Source organism: Myodes glareolus, chromosome 8 (genome assembly GCF_982192425.1).
Source record: "Myodes glareolus chromosome 8, mMyoGla1.1, whole genome shotgun sequence".
Taxonomy (NCBI): domain Eukaryota; kingdom Metazoa; phylum Chordata; class Mammalia; order Rodentia; family Cricetidae; genus Myodes; species Myodes glareolus.
This window is the reverse complement of record NC_142033.1, coordinates 70,194,076-70,211,605: the sequence shown is the minus strand read 5'-3', so window position 1 is coordinate 70,211,605 and position 17,530 is coordinate 70,194,076. Positions and strand designations below refer to the sequence as shown.

The following is a 17,530-nucleotide window of genomic DNA, read 5'->3' as shown; positions in this document are numbered from 1 at the left end:
CAGCAGCTGGGAGAGGCAAGGATGGAATCTCCCCTTGAGTGTTCAGAGAAGCCTGGTCCTACCCACTCCTGATCTTCCCAGTGACCCCTCACTTGGCCTCTGGTCCCTAGAACTGTTATACTTAGTACCTAGTCTGCAACGATTTGTCCTGGGTGACCCAGGACACTGATATACCCACAGCAGAACAGTCCAAGGTCACAGGCATTCATTGACAACAAATTCTTTTTTTAAAAAAGAGATTTATTTACTTTGTGTGTATGAGTGTTTCACTTGCATGTAGTATGTATGTATATGCACCATGTAGATGCCTGGTGCCCACAGAAGTCAGAAGAGGGGATTGGATCCCCTGAAACTAGAGTTACAGATGGTTTTGAGCTACTATTGGGTGCTCAATATTGGGAACCCAACCCAGGTAATCTGTAAGAACAGCCGGTGCTCTAAACTGACGAGACATTTCTCCAGCTCCAATGGTGAATTCTTATCACTTGTGAGGGTGTGCAGTGGGCTGGAGATGAGCTGCTTTTGCTGGGTGTGTGGGACCTCTGTTCCTTTTCTCACCATCCTCCTAGGCCCACAGGTTGCCTCACATGTCCTGCCACAATCACAGAGGCTTAGCAGGAGTGGCCAGACTTGCTTGCTCAGGCTTGGAAGAGGAATGGGTCACATGGTCACTTCTGCCCATGAGCCATGGTCCAGACCAACCACATGAACTTGCTTGTACAGAGTCACGGGACAGGAAAACACTCCTAATAGTGAGAGGCTGTGGATTCTAGAGTGGTGAACTCCACCCACTGCAGGTAAATGTACGCACATGTGTGTGTGTGTGTGTGTGTGCTGTTTGCAGTGTGCAGGTCCATTTGTGTGAGAAGTTTGGAAGCCACTAGCTAATGACAGAGGACATAGTGCAAGAGGCTGAGGCCCCTCTCTCCACCCTCAGGGCTTAGAGATGTGAGGAGTGCAGTTCTGTCTCTCTGAGACCTTCTGCATTAGCACAGAAGGTTCCATGGAACACAGGAATAGTGCTTCAGCACATCTCCCTCACATCCTCATCCCAAAGCCTCAGGAAGAAAATGGAGCACAGCCTGGAGGACCTGGGACAGGGGAGTATTCTTCCCCCAAAGCCCAGGCCAGCGTTCCCTCATCCCTCAAACAAACATATCCCTCGTAATGGAGTATGCAGATTTCTTACTAGCTTAAGCCAGTTAGCTGGAGGTGGGACTTCTCTTGCTGAGTCATATGATTGAGAATGGACAAGCAGGGAGACCGTGTGCTATGGCTGGTGGGGAAGGCATGGTGGCCGATAAGACAGTCACTGTCAACTCCTGGAGCCCTATTACCCCACTGGTGAGCAGAGACCAGGTGCTTCAGCACACCAGACGGAGGCTTAAAGATGCTCCTGGGTCTATGTCACACCGCCTCTTGTCCCACTCAGAAAGCTAAAGGAGGACCCTGTTCTCTCCAACACCAAGGTGCACGGGGCAGGATGCAGACATAAAACTCCACCCCCAGCCAGGACTCAACTCTAAGGCTAGGGGCTTTCTCTCTCTCCTCTCCTTCTCTTTCCTCACAGGCCCTCCTTCAGAAGCTCATCTCTACCCCAACTGTGGGCATCACTGATTCCCAGAGCTCAGACTCCACAGGAAGGTGACCTGTGACAACCTTTGCCTCCTTCCCCTCCTTGTGTCCTCCGTTCCTGTCCCTGAGGCCACCAGTCATGACAGTTATTCCTATGATGAGGGGGAGATGCAGACAGAGTGTAGAAAGTGGATATCAGGTGTAGAGATTGTGGGTCCTCTATGTATGCCCTTTCTCAGTGAGTACCAGGCATGTGGGGAGGATGGGTGGGCCGAGCTTAGCCTGTAGCATCCCTGGGATAGCCTGCCCACAGGGCACTGACCTCAGCATGCCCAGACTGTCACTCTTTCCACTTGGCATTCCTGAATACAGGGCACCGGAGGCCAGGCTCACTATGCCTAGGTTATCTCTCTTCCCACTTGGCATTCCCTGTCTCTTAATAGTCCAACAGCTCTGGAAAGCAGGGCTGTAAACCTTCATGTGTGCCCCTTGGTGGTGCTGTTAAGGCATCTGGGAACACTGGTATAGGCTGTGACCCCTACTACCTAGAGCCCCGAGGGGTTGTAAACTCACCGCCCCTGGCACCAACCCAGGGGCTAGCAGTTATGCCACCCTGCCAGTGCCTTGTCAGAGTTCCCTTTCCGGATACTGAAAAACAGGTGCATCTCTGGAGCAGCAATGTGGATGAAATAGCAGGATGCTATTTCAGTGTTCCAGGAAGGGCTTGGCCCTGCCCTGCCTTGGCCCTGGGGGTGGTAGCTGCCATGTGATTCTCTGGCATGCCATTGGGAGATGTGTCAGCCACAAATGCCATAGAGGCTCTCCACTCTCCCAGATGCCGCCTGAAGTCTCCACATTGCTGGGCCTAGGCTTAGAAGGAGCGCCACTGGCACTTCCGGAGGAGGCTGCTCCATGGGGATGCCTGGAGGAGGGTCAGGTAAAGCTCAGAGTAGCCGTCCATTCACTCCAGTCAGCCAGGGAGGAAGACTCAGCTTCTAGCTAGAAGGAACAATCTTGAGACCCATGGTTGAGCTTGGAGGGTGGAGCCTGAGTGAAGGGTGTGCTATCCAGCTTGGCATCTCATGGTGAAAGCCAAGACCTATAGGTGTCTATAATATCAATCGTATATAGGCTCGGGGGACCTTCACAGTGTGTGGGATGAGGTGGGTGACCCCTTTTATAGATGAAGAGACTGGGGCTCACAGAAAGGAAGGTCAGCACCTCTGACCTGTGTTTGGGGTGGAGTTGCTGGGCTGTGGATTCTCTGTGCCTGCTCCCTTCTTCCCCAACTTCTGTCTCCATCAGTCTTTCTTTTCTTTAAACAGTGGTTATCAAAGGGGTCTTGCTGTTCCCCGGGGCACATTTGACAATGTCTGGAAGTACTGTGGTGGTCACAGCTGGTGAAAAGATAACTAGTATATGGGGGAAGGGGTCAAGGCCACTGTGACTGTTCTGTAGTATACAGGCCTCACTGCATTGACAGTTACACCAAGGAAGCCAGTCATTAAGGATTATAATAGGAATGTCCCTTCTTCTGGTATGGGCATGCCATGCCCCTGAGATTAAGGCATTAAGTCTAGAGGGCTGTGTGTTGGTAGGATGGCCTCCAGGGTGAGCATGGTGGGGCAGGTCTGGGGGCCCAGAAAGAAGGGGAGATTGGAAAGGAGCTGGACCCAGAATAGAGGTCTGAAATGGGTTGCAGTTGTGCAGGCTTCAGGGTAGCCATCTCTGGCCAGGCTCATGCTTCTATTAACAATGCTCCCACCCTCCTATGAGAACCAGGCACAGTGCCTAGCAGGTCTCTAGGGAGTAGGATCCAGGCATCCTGATCTGTAGGGTTTTTCCAACAGCAAGGACCCTAGCCTATATCCTTGTTCCCTGGATGTTGGTGCAAACAACACACACTTGATATTTGTCTTAGGGTTTCTATTGCTTTGACGAAACACCATGACCAAAAAGCAAGTTGGGAAGGGCTTATTCAGCTTACACTTCCACAACACTGTTCATCATCAAAGGAAGTCAGAACCTGGAGGCAGGAGTTGATGCAGAGGCCTTGGAGGGTTACTGCTTTACTAGCTTGCTCCCCATGGCTTGCTCAGCCTGCTGTCTTATAGAACCTGGGTTCTTATAGAACCCAGGACCTCCAGCCCAGGGATGGCACCACCCTTGATGGGCTTGGCCCTCCCCCATCAATTGCTAATTAAGAAAATGCCTTACAGCCAGATCTTATGGATGCATTTTCTCAATTGAGGTTCCCTCCTTTCCGATAACTCTAGCTTATGCCAAGTTGACATAAAGCTATTTTGCATTATATTGCACTCCCAAAAGGAAAAGCAGTAGCTACTCCACCAGATGGTCCAAGGAAGGAGTGCTCACTCCTGGCCTCAGTTTGGCTGGATTGGGTCTGGTGGCTGGGTTTTTAGTACCCTGCTTCCCTGCTATTCTGAAGATGCTGCGGATGCTGGAGCTGGGGACATGTGACCATGTCCATTTCCTAAATGACTGTCTCCTCTGTGGGGAGCCGACGCATTCAGCTCACCCATGGCAAAGAACAGACAGCAATAGCAAGAACACAGCACCACATCCCACCCTGGGACAACTGCAAACCACACCACCGCTCCTCAGAGGAAGAAGCTTGGAGAAGACTACAGAGAGCCGGCATCTGCTGAGATACTCAGCGGCAGGGGAGAGGCCGTTCTATTTATGGAAAGTTATAGAAAGAGCTGAAATGCAAAGGCTAAGATAAAAAAATAAGATAAATATTCATTATCTTGTATTGGGCGACAGTTTCTTAGAAATAACTCTAAGAGCATGAACTACAGAGGGAAACCCAGAGAAATCAGGCTTCGTCAGAGCTGAAGCCCTTTGTGCTGCAAAGAGCCCTGTGAAGCAGCAATGGTGCTGCTCGGAGGGTGAAAGGGGAGCCACCGGTCACAGGTGTGATGGGAAGCTTGCGGCCAGAGTAGACACGCAGCTCTCAAAGCGATCACAGCTGACAGCCAGCTCAAAACTGGGCGGAGAAGCCTGTGTCTCCAAGGCAGATATCTAACTGTATTTAACAGCACCAACCAGGGGCAGGTCAATCAAAATGAAGCAGCACCTCACTTCACCAGAATGTCGAAAATAAGGGGTTGGGACCTCCCAGGGTTGGAGGTGAAAGCAACCATGTCCCGAAGCAGCTTGAACTGAATAAATCCCTTCCTCTAGAGCTCCGTAGGCTCTGGACATTGATTGTGAAGGCAGGGCCTCCCAGGACAGGTGTCGCTTCTACACCAGGAGAGGATATCACTGTGTAGTCTCACCTTACTATGGCACCTAGAATCAGAATGGCCACCAACAGCATAAGGCCTTGGGGACTGTCATGTCCTTCAACCCTTGCTTCTCTTTGGGTCTCTGACAACAGTGAACTCATGTAATTACAGATATTTTTGTCTCCGTGTCTCCGGAAACTAGCCTGGCCAGGACTGGTCAAGCTGGCAGTCCGTGATGAAGTGTTGGTGTACCCTGTCCACCCTTTATTATTAACCTTGTGCTCTATGACTGGACCCTGTTGGCATGCACAAGTTGCCCGGAAGCCTACTTCTTAGGCATGGCCTGTCAGAACCTCAGCCCGGTGATAGGTCAACTTTCCAGGTTCCCAGCCAGCAGTTCCGATCTCAGCTTTAATTAGTTGTTCAGGAAATGCCTTCCCAACACCAGCCTTCCTTGGACCCACTGAGGAGGACATGAGAAGAGCCAAGAAGTCAAGGGGAAGGAGCCAGAGGGTTAGGGAACCAGCCTTCAGGGGAGCTTCAAAGCCCAGCCCTGCCTGCTTGTCTCATACTGTATGGACTTGTAGGTTACAGCACCCTCTAAGCTCCCTTAGATGGCCTATAGGTGACACTAGTTGGTGGCAAGCCAAACTGAATGTGAACTGTGTGCTCACACCTAGCAGGCACATTTGAAACTTGGGTGTCATGACCTGAACGAGCCCGTGCCGGTGATGGCCAGTTTGCTCCAGTCCAGTGCATTTATTTGTACATCAGTTCTCACATAGACCAGGCTGACCTCAGACTTGCCATGTACTGGAAGATGACCTAGAACCCCTGATCCTCTTAAGGGCTAGGATTTACAGGTGCATGCCACCACACCCAATTTATACAGGGCTGGGGGCCAAACCCAGGGCTTCATGCATTTTAGCTGAGTGAGCGCCAACTGAGCTGCCTCTCCAACCCTGAGCTGATGATTTTAGCGCTACCGATTCAGGTGTGCCCTGAGTTGGGGCCGCTTATGCCGTCATCACTTTGTGTTGAACTCAAGGCCAAGACTTCCAGGACCATTTGGATTGCATGAAGGCTTACAGATGGTCTACTGCACCCACCAGACTGGGTGCTATCTGCTAGCCACCCATCTACAGAGGCCTGGTGGGGAGGTGGGAGCAGCTAAGTTATAGCCAGGATATACCTGTTGTCAGGTCCCATTCTGGAATGAGCCATCCGGGTAAACAGAGCCAGTTTAATCAAATGTTGGCATCCCTGAGTGAGGTTGTGGCAGAATGGCCCAGGAGTGGGCCTGGCTGTGAGGAGATAATTGATTGCCCCAGATGCACTTCCTGTTTCCTATTAGATTTGAGGAGTCTCTGTGGGCAGCTACTGCTGCTGCTGCTGCTGAAGCACAAGGTGGTGTGACATGGAGACACACTGGGCAGAAGCCACCACAGGCCTTCTGCATGGCTTGGACACTGATGATCTGGGTGGGGGAAGATGGCCACATGCCCCTGACCATCTGCACGCTACTGTAAGAGCAGATGCCCTTGGTCCTGAGAGGCTGATTCATCTGGCAATGAAATGCCATCCTGCAGGTTATGGTGGCTGACGATGTTGACTGCTGCTTGAAGCTGCAAGAGCTAGGGCTGAAGCTAGTGTTCCCTGGGAGCCATGGCCAGATGGAGCAGCTGAGGCTGCTTCTCAGCTGTGTTCTTCCCAGACCTTGTCTCTGGAAGAGACCACCTCAGTTGTTTCTCTCTCACCAACCCCCACCATGGGCCAGCCCTGTATAGCCACTGTCGTGTGGACATTCTGTAATGAGTGGCGTTGGGTGGGTCACAAGGCTGCTTTTGACTCTGTCACTCCAACGTTGTCCATCCCACAGGCGGTGTGTAAGACTTCTGTAGTTCTGCCAAAAGGTGCCACAGACGGGGTGACTTCAGAAACATAGTTCTGGAGGCTAGAGTCTGAGATCTGGGTGTGGCCAGGTGGGGAGGGCCTCTGTAATAGGGCTGTTGGGTGAGCCTGGGTAGATGGCGTCATTTGTATGTGACTCCATGGTGTGTGGAGGTGGGAGGATCTACTGCAGGAGGCTGGCCTGAGTATGGCTGCTATGGACAAGGGATGGGGCTGTTGAGGATGCTTCTGGAGAGCAAAAACCCCTTTTCAATCAAGCAGCACCTAGGTCTTATGTTTGCTCATCCATGTGTCTTAGGGACGTACCCAGCCACGATGCCTCTGGTGCAGTCCTGCACAGTTCCCAGTGACTTGACTTGAGGGAAAGGCAGACCCACAGACAGACAGAAATGCTGGGTTTAGGTGGGCTGGGCTTTCTCATGGAGAAGCCTCAACACCCCAGAAGCTCAGCATGTTTATTATATAGTGTTGAACAGAGAAGCGAGGTTATTGTGCCTGGATGAACCAAGAGACAGGGTTATTATAGAGAGATGAACAAGCAGTGGGGACTTCAGCTAATCTCATTAGGAGCAGTTGCTATAGGGAACAGTTTCTGAGCTGTAAGCATCTAGGGAAGAGAAAGCTATGGTGAACATGTTCTGCACACGTTATCAACATTTTCACTTGAACCAGGAGGGAAGGCTCTGCCCTTTTCCCATGGGATGGTACTTTAGTACCTGACATGGCTGTCCCTATGTTAACAATACATATTCATTCAGGCCCTCGTGTACTCAGGGCTTCCTCTGTCCCCTACAACCTGGGGGATTTGTTACAATCACCAGAGACCCTGTCCTCTTCCCACCCTGTCCCTGGGCATCTACACACAATGGCAGCGTGTTGTTCATGTCCTGTAACACAGATTAAGCTGTCCTCTGCAGGTCATCATGGATTTTGGTGTGTTCAGGGCTCCTTCAGAATCCCCACCGCCCTGAGACACTGGTTGACACCTTGTGTCCCTGGAAGGGCATGGGTATGGAGGCAGAAGCGGGACACAGACAGGTCAGTTGACAGCCACCCACAGGGATCCAGGCCAGCATGCAAAGTGTGCTTTCTTCTGCCCCAGAAGGTACTGCCCAGCCCGAGCCTCCGTCCCATGCCACTTTTAGAGGCTCTCCCGCCTACCGTGGGTTCACCACGCTGCGATATCGGCCTTCCACCTAGAGCGTCCTCCCAGCTCATTGTCACAGAACCACCTGAAAGAGGGAGAGGGACTTAGACATCACACCCCTCTCTGTGGATAAACCAGAGCCACGGGACCGAGAAATGCCTGGTCACAAAAACCTTGCTTCGTATCTTTAGAACAAAGAACACTCAGGAACCTCAGAGCAGCTGTTTGTGTAATACACACAGCAGCTGGAAGGTTCTCCAAAGCTACCTTGGCTGCTAGAGTGTGACAACCATTAAGAACCCTCGCTTTGGCTAACCCACCTTTCCTACCCTTCCTCCTACCCTAGAAAAGAGAAAGTATAATCAACCTGGGCTTCTGATTAGCCAGGTCCAGGCCCCTGTTCAAGGGTCCAGGGACCACTGGTGCTTAGGCAAGGATGGAATACAGTATGGGAGTCAGGCCATGCAAGGGAATAAAGAGTTGAAATAAAGGGGTTTCAGCTTGGCTAATGCTTGGCCATCCAGGTCAAACAGGAGTTTGACTGCCCCACAGCTCATGTGCCTGATGTAGCCCCTCCTGCCACGAGTGTCTGTGGTGTCCGGCTGGCACATCCATCTCTGCCAGTGATTTCCAGAGCAACCTCAGACCCACACTGAGTCATTCTCCTAGCTGGGACCACCCCCAGCCGCCATCTTCTCCTCATAGAAGGTGGTTGGCCATTTCTGATGAGGTGGGGTCCACACTGGAGCATGTCCAGGACCAGGACCTTTTGTCTTGCTCACTGCGGTCTTCCAAGGCCCAGTGTGGTTCATCACACTGGATAGGGTCTGAAGTGTTAATCAGAAAAATTAAGGAAGGAAGAGGGGAACTGCTAATGTCCTTAGGGTCATGGCACTGGCCCTGCAGGCCTGACTTATACAGGGAAGTTGGCAGAGTTTGCAGAATTCCCAAGGACTGGTATCATTGAAGGATGGGCTGGTGACTGGGCAATGGGAACGGCAAGGCAGAGCTTTTAGACGGCATCCTTGCTCTGGATCCCGTGGGAGAAGCTGGAGATAACATATACACATGGGATACATGGTGCCACCTCCAGGTTTGATGAGGAGGGACTGCAGGACTTTTAGAACCTAGAATACCCACTTAGCCTTTCAAGGAATGTGTGTGGGCCCTGCCGCAGGTGTTGCGGTCCCTGGGGAGATGGTTTCCCTTTTCTGTAATCCCTTCCTGACCCAGCCTATGGCAACTCTGGCCTCTTAGCCCAGGAGGGAGCTCTATTCCCAGATGCCACCTCTGTCAGACACTATAGGGCGCTTCTCTGCCTCAGCGTGACCTTCAGAACTCTTCAGACTAGCCCCAATTTGCAGGTTTATACAAACAGGCTTTGAGAGCCTGGCCATTTCTCCGATATCATGCAGCCGACTTTCTCGGCTTCTCCAGGCTCTAGGGCAGGTGCCCAGCCGGAGTCCAGCTGTGGGGATAAGAGGTGTGGGTTGCAGTGAATTCCTGTGGGTGCTGTCCCCACAGATAGAGTTAAAGTTGACGGTTCCCATAACCTGTTCTCTTTTCTCTGACAAGGCTCCCTGGCGCTGGGGGTTCATTGACACAGGGCTTAAGTATAAGTAGTCACAGCCTGGTGTGACTGATCCCTACCACTTGAGTTGACACTTCCTGTTATTATCACAGTAAGAGGTTGTTAACCACCTATTAGAGCCGATCTAGAAATTATGGAGCAACAATCCTGCACACTTGTATTTAGGCCTTGGGTGTAGCAGTTCCTTGCGATTGACAGAAAGGGCAGAGTTCCCAGCATGGCTTTCCCCTATTGTCACTTCTTGCAATGCTACAATATGTGCATTAGGACTGCTGGGACAGCACTGACGTACACCATCAACAAGTCCATGGCTGAGTCAGGGTCCATGCTCGTTTTGTAGGCCCTGTGGGTTTGGACAGATACTATGGCATGCCTCTGCCTTTCCAGTGTTATCAGACTGCTCTTAGAGTTTCCCAGTTCATTCCCCTCTCCCAACCCTAAACTGGTTCTAGAGACCATGATGGCCTTGAACTCAACGGAGGTCTGCCTGCGTGTGCCTCAAGTGCTTGCGTTAGAGGCGTGCGCCACCTCATCTGGCAGCCACTTACCAACTGTCACCAGGTTTGCCTTTTCCAGAAAACCGTAGTGGAAATCATGGGCTGCAGCATTTCCAGATTGGCTGCTTTCCCTTAGTGACATGTGTCTACGGTCCCTCCGTAGCTCTCTGGGGATCGGCATCCAGTTCTGCTTAATGCTAAGTCACCTTCCTTGCCCAAGAGTTTCTCTGCTACCCTTCTGGAGGCATACAAGAGACTTCTGCCTCATCTCAATCCCTCAAGTCCACCTTGACAGGCTTTGAGTCAGGGCCTCAGAGGCTGTGATGAATCTCACTTGATTCCTTCCAAGGCCTTCCCTGTCCGGGGCAGTTGACAGACAGATGGCAGTGACCCTTTAGCATGCAGATGCTGTGCCCAGGTGCCCACCACATGCTGTCAGGTGTGAAGGCCTGCCAGCCTGGGGAAATCCTGGAGGACTTTCCAGAGGCAGTGGCACAGGGGTTTGCTCTTAAGGCGGAGGTGGAGACTGAGAGGCCTTCAGCTCAGACTCCCAGGAGCCTGTGCACATCCAGGAACAACGAGGAAGCTCAGAAGAAACCACCAGCTGTGATTCTGTGAACTAGAGCTGGGGTTGGCAGGGGACGCTGGAGATTGACAGGTCCTGAAAAGTAAGCATAGATGCCTAGAAATAAAGCTGGTGTCTGATGAAACTGGGAGTGTGGGTGCCTTATCAGCTGCTCCTCTGGAAGATGCAGGGGATGCTTCACCTTGGACTAAGATGCTCGAAGGTTCCATCTTTGGCCCTACCAATGCCAGGCCCCAGATCAGCCTCCTGGGAGCAGGCCTTCTGCCCTGTGAAGCCCCTTCCTCCCAAGTTGGACTCCCGTGGAGCAGAATATAGGGTTTCAGGCCTTGGATGATGCCTGATCTCCCAAATGCAGCCCAGAGAGAGGCCCTCTGATGGGACAGACATAGTCAGGTCCCAGCCATGTACCCAGCCAAAGTCACTGGGATAAACAGCTATGGGATGATTTGGAATCACCAAAGACGTTTAAAAATTCTGGGTTCCCTGGATTATTGGCCCTTTTATGAGCCTCAGGATTGCACTGTGCAGTCTCCCCACCCCCTCTTGATTGGTCTTTCCAAGTCTTGGCATGGCTGACCATGTCCCATTCAGCTGCTTTTGGCCTCAAGTTCCTCGCTTGTGAGGTAAGCACCATGTTGGCTTCACAGGGGAGTCAGGAGGGCTGAACAGACCCCTTTGCACCCTGTAGGTCTGAAGCTAAGCAGGGTGCTGAAAAGAAGTTACACTGTTATGTTCCCTGGTGACTGACTTCACAGTGTCTGGCCTGAAGCCAGGGAAGGGGGACTCTGTGCCCTGTCCAGCCCAAGCCAAGCAAGGACAGGAGATGTCTGCCTTGGAGGCGCCTGGGTCTTTGTCGGCTTTGTTCGGGTAGTTTATTAGTTGGAAAGATTGCTTTTTCTTAGCAGTTATGTGCCCCTGGTTGCCAGGCTGTCTTTAACCTTCAAGGACAGATTGTTCAGCCTTGGTTTGGGCATTTCTATATTTGGCATGGTTTTAGGGAGGCAGGGTCACTGGATGAACCACACCAAACCCCTGCATCCTGAGTACTTCTTCTCTACCAGCATTCAGCTCCCTGTCGTTGTTCCCCCTCCCCCCATAGATGCCCAATGCGACAGTTTGGGACTATGCTTTCCCGATGTCCTCCTATCTGTCTGACTCTGTCTTGTTGTCCACAAGTAGCTGGAAATGACCTGATTCTGCCTGCTGCTCTGAGAAACACTGACAGGATGGAATGAGAAGCAAGCAAGCAGGCTGGGCAGGCTTGCTATTACCTCTCTGTGGGTACACTTGACCTTGCTAGTCCACAACTGCCTCAGGTTCTAGGGCTGAATCCTACTAGGGGCAAAATCTGCAACCAGTTCACTAGTCTAGAGGGATGCTAGCTTCTCTTGGGATAGCTCAGCTCTTCCTCTAGCCACCAGAGGGCAGCACCACTACCAGATCCACAGCTCCAGGCAGCTCTAGTGGGCAGAGTGGGATTGGGCCAGCAAATCCACACTCTTAATATAGCTCTACCCTCAAACCAGATGCATTTCCAGTAACTTAGGAACTAACTGGTGCTGGGGATGGAACTCAGGGTCTTTGCACGCTAGGCAAGTGCTGTGCTACTGAGCCACACCCAGCCCCCACATATTCCTGAATACGTGGTGGTCATTGTTGTGGAAAACATCAGTGTTTGCTGGGCTGGTTGCTAAGCAAATCCTTATGCCCTTGATCCTGGTTTCCCCTAGGACCAGGGATGTGAGCAGAGGGTGGGTGGTTGGAAAGGACAGATGGAAGGACAGCTCGAAGTCAGAGGGTGGGTGGCTATGCAGGACAGATGGAAAGGCAGATAGAAGGCGGGGGTGGGGGTGGGAAGTGGAGTAGGATGGACAGGAACTCTCTCAAAGTCACACCCCACAAGAGGCAGAGCTGAGACTGTATCCCAGACCAGCTCACCCCACAGCCTACGGGACCCCAAAATCTGAAGATGACTTCCTGCTTACCTTGGCTTTGAGCCAGATTCAGGCCATATAATCCCTGCCTTGTCTGATCAGGAGAAGATGCTGCCCATTGTCCTTGGTGTCCCAAACTGGGAGGGCATAAACATTCTGGAGCGCTGCCCCACCCTGTATCTCTGAGTCACACAGGACTCGGGTGAGTGACATGGATGACCCCCTCTGGACCAGCTGTGAGCATTGACTCGAACTCAGCTTCTTATCCATAGCCAAAAGCCCTGGCAACACAGAGTCTCTCCAAGTCCTGCTGAGTCAGAGGCCCTGGCTCTCTGGCCTCCTGCCAGCTTTCTATAGTATGGACGGAGATTCCTGATCCAGTTCAGTAGTGAAGAGAGAGGGGGCAAGTGCCATAGAAGTTCCACCATGGCCAGGCCAAGGTGCTGGCTGGGAGGGTGTGGGCATAGAGACCAGCTGCCTGTGACAGCAAGGGCTGTGGGCTGCACCATGCTGCTGCTGAGGGGCCACCACTGTTACTGTGGCCTTCAGAGTAGCATAGGCCACAGAGGTGGGAAAAGTCCTGTGGAAGAGGGAGGGTGAAGAGAGCCCCCCGGAAGCCATCAGCCCGGGTAAGCTGAAGTGGCACCTCGAGGTAGATGTCTGAGTGACAGGTTAGAGGCTTCTATGGCTGGTCCTAGCTGGGAGACAGGGTCAGAGGTCAGGCATCAGCTGTAGGTGAGCAATCCCATTTTGGGCTTGTTGAATCATGCTGCAAAGGTATGGTTTAGCTCCCAGGATGCCACTAGAGATAACACCTGCCTTCTGCATGGCTGGCTGTGCCACGGGGTTGTGTGGTGGAAGGAGCCGGGTTCTCTGGCCCGTGGCTGTAGGCCATGGATCCCCACACTGAATCTGTAGTCCCCGGGCATGGCTCTGCATTCATTCTCAGCTTGATGGTTCAGACAGTAGCTGGCTAAGATTACTCTTGTGGACCGCTGTTGCTAGTGGTAGATCCTGCCCACTGCGAGGGGAGAGGGGCAGATAGCCAGTGTGCTCCTCTCTGTCTCCTCTATCACTGCCACTGTGTGTGTGTGTGTGTGTGTGTGTGTGTGTGTGTGTGTGTGTGTGTCTTGTGGCTATACTAATGAAGGTGGACAGCTCTGGAGGACCGAGGCTGGGCAGGTTATGCTGGGCTGAAGTTGAGGCTGTGGCTGTTCCTTCCGTAACTGCGTGTGGAACCCTCACATCACCTTTGCTGGCTTCTGAAGATGCCAGTTCTCATGGATCATAGTCCTTCCTCCTTAAGACTAGCTACACTGTGTCTCTCTGACCTCTTTCTTAATCATGTGTCAACTGACTACCCAGGAAATGTCCTTTGATGATATTAGACCATGCTGGACAGCCAATGGCCTTTCCTTGGCCTCCTCAGTCCCCGTCTGAGCTTAGGAGACCCAATGTCTCATACATGGCCATAATGTCCTAATATACATCTGGGTCCATTACTGGGGTGGCAAATTTATGCATCAACCGAGTGTGTGGCCTCTCTAGGCCAGGGTCTGGTAGTCCCTTCCTTCTGTCCACAGACCCACATGATCCCTGTATGGCAACCTGGGACCTGTGGCTCTTTAGTTCCTCTAGTAAACTCAGTTTTGCTTTAGTGTAAAATCTTGAGTCTCCTGGATACTTCCCTGTTACAGGGCTGCTGAGGGGCAGACCTGAGGCTTCCATACCATGGCCCAGCATCCCATGTGCTGGCATCTGCAGGTGCTTTAGTAGGCCACAGGGTCTGGTACCTGGTTGTGCCTGGTCTTAGGACTACAACCCTGACTCTTGAATCCTGGTCTCCAATGCCCCCTTCAACTGCCTACCTGACTGTGACTGACTCTTGCGGATCATTGACAATGTTTAGTCTGGTGTTTTGGGACTCGAAGGAAATGTGGGACCATCTCTCAGAGGAATGCAGCCCTCTGAAGAAGAGGCTAGAGGTCCCAGGGTTGCAGGACCACTGAGATGTCTGGCCGGTGATATCCCTCTGAGACTTTGGGTGTCGACATTGTACTGGATGAATGCAACAAGGGTTAGTTGCTCTTCCAGAGGGAACAATGGTTGTCTTGCTACTCCAGGAGTGCACAGAGACATGTTGGGACATCATAGATAAGTATGTAGTGATATGGATAAGACAGCTCCCTGAGTAGAGCAGCCACAGAGCCCACAATGGGTTTACCAAATGTCATACAACTTGAATGTCACTTAACCCCAGATGGAAGGAGGGGATGGACCCATCATCTCATGCTATGTGGGTCCAGTGCTGAGGGTGGGGGCATGCCAGGAGGCCTCCCGCTTGCTCTCCCTGTGCTGAGTGTCCCTCACTTTAACCTGGCCCCTTTCTCCCCACAGTGTCGCAGCCCCAGGCTGCTCATGACCCCCTGGAGAAGCCAGCCAGCACGGCGATCCTCTGCAGTACCTGTGGGAATGTGTGCAAGGGTGAGGTGCTGCGCGTGCAGAACAAGTACTTCCATATTAGGTGCTTCGTGTGCAAAGGTGAGTGTGTACTTGGCCTTGTGGTTGGCCACAGAGTGCTCCAAACTGGGCTTCCCAGCCACCCTTCTCTCTCTTTCTGGGTCTAGAAAGCTCTCTGGTCACACCTGAGCATCTGTAGAGTTCTGTGTCTTTCCAGAATACTGTCTGGCGTGACAAAGGAGTACTCTCAGGGAGATAGGGAGACTCTGGGTCCGCAGGGGTGGAGGCATGCAGCTAGCCCAGAATCAGAGATGCCAACCCTGGAGCCACTGGGACACTGCACAGAGTGTCAGCGGCCTTTGCTGGCTGTGCAAAATCAGTAGTAAGCAGTGTTCAGGGAGGATGCTGCACCGATGCTGCCTCCCTCCTGCAGTGGCCCTGTAAACATTCTAAATGAAAGTCACTCATTTTTCTTTGCTTATAAAACGTAGCCTAAAAAACACAGTAAACTTAAATAATACCAAGAAGATAAGAAGAGGGCCTGAAGCTGTGCGTGCAACCTCTCCAGAGGGTGTGCCTGTTTGCATGATCTCTCCAGTGTGTGCCTGTGTGTGCGGCCTCTCCAGCAGGTGTGTCTGTGTGCACAACCTCTCCAGTGGGTGTGCCTGTGTGTGCAACCTCTCCAGCGTGTGTGCCTGTGTGTGCGGCCTCTCCAGCAGGTGTGTCTGTGTGCATGGCCTCTCCAGCAGGTGTGCCTGTGTACGCGGTCTCTCCAGCATATGTGCCTGTGTGCACGGCCTCTCCAGTGTGTATGCCTGTGTGTGTGGCCTCTTCAGTAGATGTGCCTGTGTTTGCAGCCTCTCCAGCAGGTGTGCCTGTGTGTGCAACCTCTCCAGTGGATGTGCCTGTGTTTGCAGCCTCTCCAGCAGGTGTGCCTGTGTGTGCAACCTCTCCAGTGGATGTGCCTGTGTGTGAGGCCTCTCCAGCAGACCTGTCTGGGTTTGGAACCTTCCCCTCTGCCCTGCATCTCATGTGCATGTTGGGGATTAAGCACACCTCTACCCAGCATTCAAGAAATGTGAGAAAAAGTAGGACCCACCTACTGGGCACGGCGTGTAGTCTCACAGAACTGGTAGTGTTAAAGGGATAGTGTTTTGGAGCCCATGGATGCTTCCCTGCACTGTGGGCAAGTCCTATGCCCGTGCCCTCTGACTTGGCAGTGGCGTTCTCCAGGGCTGTCTGGAGACTGACACTGCCTTCATCACCGTGACCCTCAGTGAGGGGAGGGAATGTTAAGCTTATTGCTTGGGCAGAAAAAGTAGTAGTCAAATCCTTGGGACATAGAGGTCTATAGGGAACGTCCAGAGGCTTCCAGAAAGAAGTCCATTGAGGAGGTACATTTGGCTGTAACTTGAAGATAGAAATTTGCCAGACAAGAATAAGGCTGCCCTAGGTGGGAGGTGACCCCACCAAGTCATCTGTGTGTGTGTGGGAAGGGAGAGGGGCTGGTGACTGACCTTAGAGAGGGGATGTAGAACTAGGAGCATCTAGGGGTTTGATTCCAGGTCCTCTCTGGCCCCTGAGCCTATAGAGGTGCCTGGGCTTCTGTTTGAGGAGTTTTACTCGCTCCACTCTGGTCCTCTGGCCCAGCTACAGTGTATAAAGTCCCAGTATTGAAAAGAGAATCTTTGGCAGAAGGGGCCACCCCCAAAACACCCCTGGTGCTGTCAGTTTTGGATGGTCAGCCTCCACAGGAGAAACATGGCCTGTGGGGTGGTGACAGGAAACAGCCTTAGCTAGCTTTTACTGGGTCTCATTCTGGGACCCTGAGGATCTGCTGTCAGCTGAGCCAGATACCAGCCTTCAGAGGCCTCATCCTAGGGCATCAACAATGGCTCTCAGTGGTGTCCCAAGAGCCACCAGATTTGAGGGCTTCAGGGGCATCGCAGTCACCTTGGCCCTGATGCGTTCTCACAATGACCCCTCATCTTTCTAGCCCCTTCCCCACTGTCACACATGACAAAAGCTCCAGAATCCTTTGTGATTGCCACCCCAGGACTGTGACTGGAGCTGCTTGAGAAAAAAAAAATGATGATGACACGGGCGCCTCACTCTCAGCATAGCCAGGGAAGCCTGCACCTCTGGCTCCACAGAACGGGCATGAGTCGGGGGCTGGAGGGCCAGCCTATCCTGTCATCTCACACAGTTCCAAACCACCCATCCCCAGAGAAAAGGGCATGTCAGCTCTGGGGGACTTTCCTACAGAGAGCAGCAGCCACTGTCTACAGCCTGGATGCAGAACCCCAGGACCTGCAGAAAAAGCTAGGTGTGAGTGTGCATCTGCTTAGCCCGGCGCTGGTGAGTAGGCAGAGGCAGGAGGATTCCCTGCAGCTCACCAGGCAGCCAGCGCAGCTGAATCTGAGAGCCCCTGTTTCAAAAGCAAACATGCAGAGCAACTGTGGAAGACATCGGAGTTGTCCACTGGCCTCCATAGACACACAAAGACATACAAATTACACACAAGAAAGAATGAATTCCAAGAAGTGACCCTGCCCTCTCATCATCTGCTACCAACCCT

The 17,530-nt window shown here is 52.4% G+C and overlaps 1 protein-coding gene across 1 annotated transcript in view; it reads left to right on the top strand.

Moving 5' to 3' along the window:
• The first annotated feature begins 2,401 nt into the window (after positions 1 to 2,401).
• The window catches only part of Ablim2 (actin binding LIM protein family member 2), a 98,256-nt gene continuing 83,127 nt past the window's right edge, over positions 2,402 to 17,530 (top strand). The window contains exons 1-2 of the mRNA XM_087909093.1: positions 2,402 to 2,512; positions 14,890 to 15,033. Of these exons, the coding sequence (XP_087765219.1) occupies positions 2,488 to 2,512; positions 14,890 to 15,033 (169 nt within the window). The 5' untranslated portion in view covers positions 2,402 to 2,487. The remainder of the gene's footprint in view (positions 2,513 to 14,889; positions 15,034 to 17,530) is intronic.